General features: G+C 45.7%; 1 protein-coding gene across 1 annotated transcript in view; it reads right to left on the bottom strand.

Moving 5' to 3' along the window:
* Positions 1-3,833, bottom strand: part of LOC144475269 (single Ig IL-1-related receptor) — a 162,061-nt gene that overhangs the window by 49,465 nt on the left and 108,763 nt on the right. Inside the window, exon 2 of the mRNA XM_078190990.1 lies at positions 2,599-2,780. Coding sequence (XP_078047116.1) covers positions 2,599-2,780 — 182 coding nt within the window. The remainder of the gene's footprint in view (positions 1-2,598; positions 2,781-3,833) is intronic.

Below are 3,833 nucleotides of genomic sequence, written 5' to 3' on the forward strand. Positions count from 1 at the left end.
GCGAGAGCGCCGTCTGGTCGCGGGGATCAACTGCGGCAATCGGATCGAGCGAAGTACAAAAAGACTGATAAGTACGTCGGCAGTTTCGGGACAAAGATTTCTCACCCGCTCCACGAGAATACTAAAACGGTGCGCCGACGATTCGCGTGAACTTTAACCCTTTCGCTCCGAACGACGGATATATCCGACATCCACGTGGATACTCGCAGAGCCGAACGACGGATATATCCGTCATCCACATGGATACTCGCAGAGCCGAACGACGGATATATCCGTCGAGTGGATGCCGCGTATATGCGGCGCTCGGCGCGAAAGGGTTAAAGACGTAAGTGCGAACATCGAAGACTACCGACGCGCACTGCGCGGCGCAACTCCCGCGGAACGGACTGTCGTAGCGAAAGGGTTAACAGGAAAATCTTGATATCCGGTCTTCCAAAATCAGAATTTACCTATCGGGATTAGCTAATAATTCGAAATCTTTGTAAGAAGAATTGTTGTATTGGAAAGCCGGTATAAAGGTGTGTTGATGAGTTTCGGAATAGGAGAATTGGTGGATAGATTTAGGAACGTTGCAAAGAAATTGAAAGACGGGCGAAGCTAAGCACAACCGCTCGTGCTCTGGTTCGCTCTCACTCGTCCGGTAGCCGACCAACTGCATACACCGAGGCACGCGCTCCTCCGCACAAATATTACATAAGTATATTTATTGTTAACACGTTGAATGCCACGAGGGTCACCGGTGACCGGCACTGAACTTGGCAGTGACGCCATGGGGGCCGCCGGTGACCGGCGCGCTGAGATTGATGAAAATATATATAATTTAAACAAATGACAATACTTATAATTTTTTTATTATTATCATCGTTGATGTAGTGGTGTGAGGAAATGAATGCCTTGTAAAACATCTGAAAATAGTTTTATTTATACATGAAATATAGTTTTATTATGTGACATTATATGTATCGCATAATAGAAAATTCATCGTGGCGCCACGGACAATTCCTGTAAAATGGGCGTGGCATTCAACGTGTTAATAAATAATAGTTAAGTGTAGAAGAATACCTCAGTAATTACGTACACCTGCACAACAAGGTGCGAGACATTTTTAAAATCACGGTGCGTTTCCAAAAAACTGGTGTCTGCTTTCCGAAACATTTTCTCGTAGCATCGATCGCGACAGGATAATATTTCAGGTTTAAAGGCGCGCGCGTCGGCTCACCCGGCACGGTTACGAACGGATAAACGCAGAAACGTTTTGACAGAGGCACGATTACGGCATCGGAGGGTGCGCCGAGAAGAGCGCTCCGAATTCCAAGATGGCGAACCGCCATCAGGGTCGTTCGCCGAGTTTTTCATCCCCGTTTTTCAGCCGCTCCTCGCCCCCTCCTCTTCCCGCCTCTCGTTACAGGCATCCGTCTCTGTCGCGGCCGCGACAGCCTCGTTTCCCCGCAATTTCCATCGGCTTCCGGGGCCGACTTCATCCGCCACCCCCGCACGGGCATTATTCTTTCCCGCCGCGGAATAGCTTTTTTTCGGTTTCGCGAGAACGAGCGTGCCCGTTACGAGATAAATTTCCCTTTGATGCCCGGCCCGCCGGGGCAAATGGCCCCGCGGTGCGCAGAGAGACCAGCGAAAACAGTCGCGGTCTGGTCCCCCGTTTCGAAATCAAGACCGGCCATTCATCATTCAACCGCCGGAATAATTTCGCCCTCGGCGGAGAGACCGCGCGGCGAGGCGCGCGAGACGCGAAAATCTCTACGGAAACGTTTCCAGCAAACAATGTTGCTCGCGGCGTTTTCAAAAAGCTTCATTAAAATTCCAAGGTCTCCGATGGGAGGCGTTAAAATTTCAGCTCGCAGTCGTCTCGCCTCTCGCGCATTTTTATACCGGCTTCTGAAAATCGTAAAAGCTCCGGCTCGAGAACGGTGGAAAATGGTGGCAACGGATATGATACACGGCGGAAACATCGTCGATCTAAGATTTTAGCTAAGAAGCTAAAAATAGTCGGACTTGACTTGTATGTGCTTGGATGGGAGTTTCGGTATATCAATTCTCAACATCCGTCACTTCGGGAACGGTTAAAACGGCGCTCGATAATTAATGTTTGATACATATATTTTAAAAGGTAATAACTATACAATGAAGAGACGCGTGGATATAATGTTGTTGCCGGTGGTACAAAAAGTCGTGTTCGTCGACGCGTTGTCGAAGCTCTTCGCTCGCTCGCTTTCGGGCCTTTTATTTGTCAGCTAGTAGGAAGGTGGAAGGAGAGGTGGCAGAGGAAGTGGAAAGTGAAAATGGAATAACAAGGGAGCATACAAAATCTGGACACGGGAAATGGTTGAGCCATGCTGCCTGAAGGTTTACGGATTTAATTGCTTTATGAGCTTAGATGTACTCATCGCTAGAACGGTCGGGGAACCGAGCCCGGCCCATAAAATGGTTGGACTATGTTGTATCCAAACATGACTAAAGAAGGGAGCCAAGACTCGGGAGAAGTCCGGAAACCGCGAAACAAATTGCGACGAAGAGTGGATAGAAATTGTCTGAGAAGATGTCGACGAAATGCCGCGGTTGACGTCGGGAAGAGGAACTTACCGAGAACCGCAAGAGTGATGTCTCCTTCGAGAATGGTCGTGTCATTTCTGGCTCGACAGGTGTATCTGCCGGCGTCCGAGGCCCTCACTTTCTGGGTGTAAATTGTCTGATTCGCGCTCTCTGGATACAGGATGAAATGACTCTCGCCGCCTGGCCAAGGATAGGCCCTGTTATCCTTGTACCTGGAACAAGAACAAGACGATCTGTTACGAATACGCTCACAAATCAACCTGAGAAAGCATGCAATTTCGCTGAGACTTGATTCCTTCGTACCAAGAAGTACCAAATTACTTTCTAGCTTCACATAAAAGTGACAAAAACTTGTATCAAAAGAAACGTTTCTATTTTTCTCTTTTTAATTACGTTTGCGTACGAACTTGTGAGCTTTAGAGAAAAGTATTACATTGTCCATGTGTTTAATCATAGTAGCGGCATAGAATTATTAATATACGTGGAACCTTTGAGATGACGCATGATTAGAGTCAAAATCACCTCTCTTTTTATTTCATTAATAACGGGATTAAATTAAAAATTTTTGCCAAGCAAAGAATATTTTTAAAGAATTAAATATTTAAAAAGTCGAAACATATTTTTATTAAAAGCTGTTGTATTGAGTTTATACATAGGTGTCATACTGGGCGGAATTAATTTACGTTGAACGAACAATAATACACAATAATCAAGATTAAGAAAGAAAAATAAAATGCATTAATTCTCTTTTAAAGTAGTAAGTATATATAATTATTATTAAGTATATATTAAGTATATATAATTTTAATATATATTACATATATAATGTAATATATATTAATTCTATATAGAAATAAAATGACTTAATAAATAGCTTTGGTGATTGAGAGTGGACATACAACGTCAAAGGGTTGGAGAACTTAATGACAGCGTCGGAAAAGCAAAGACAAAAAATGGGACATTTACTTTGATCCGCGTGAAATTCCAGCAAAGAAAAAGCATCTCTGAACGCCGAGCCGTGTTTGGCAATTGAATTTCGCAAATTTTCTGTCGGCGCGTCGCGGTGTTTTTGAACGGGCCGGCGATCGGAAAGCGCTTTAAAAAAGCGGCTGTTCGGCCGGGCCGCGAAGGGCCCTCCTCCTCGAGCCGCTCCCTTCTTCCTCGCGAGGACAAAGGCGCTCGTTTGCCTCCCGGCTCGTTCACCTGTCTTCCGAGAAGCCTTTATTTGCGCTCACAAGCGCGAGCACTCTCGCTCTCTCCCTCTC

The sequence above is a fragment of the Augochlora pura genome, chromosome 9, assembly GCF_028453695.1.
Source record: "Augochlora pura isolate Apur16 chromosome 9, APUR_v2.2.1, whole genome shotgun sequence".
Lineage (NCBI taxonomy): Eukaryota > Metazoa > Arthropoda > Insecta > Hymenoptera > Halictidae > Augochlora > Augochlora pura.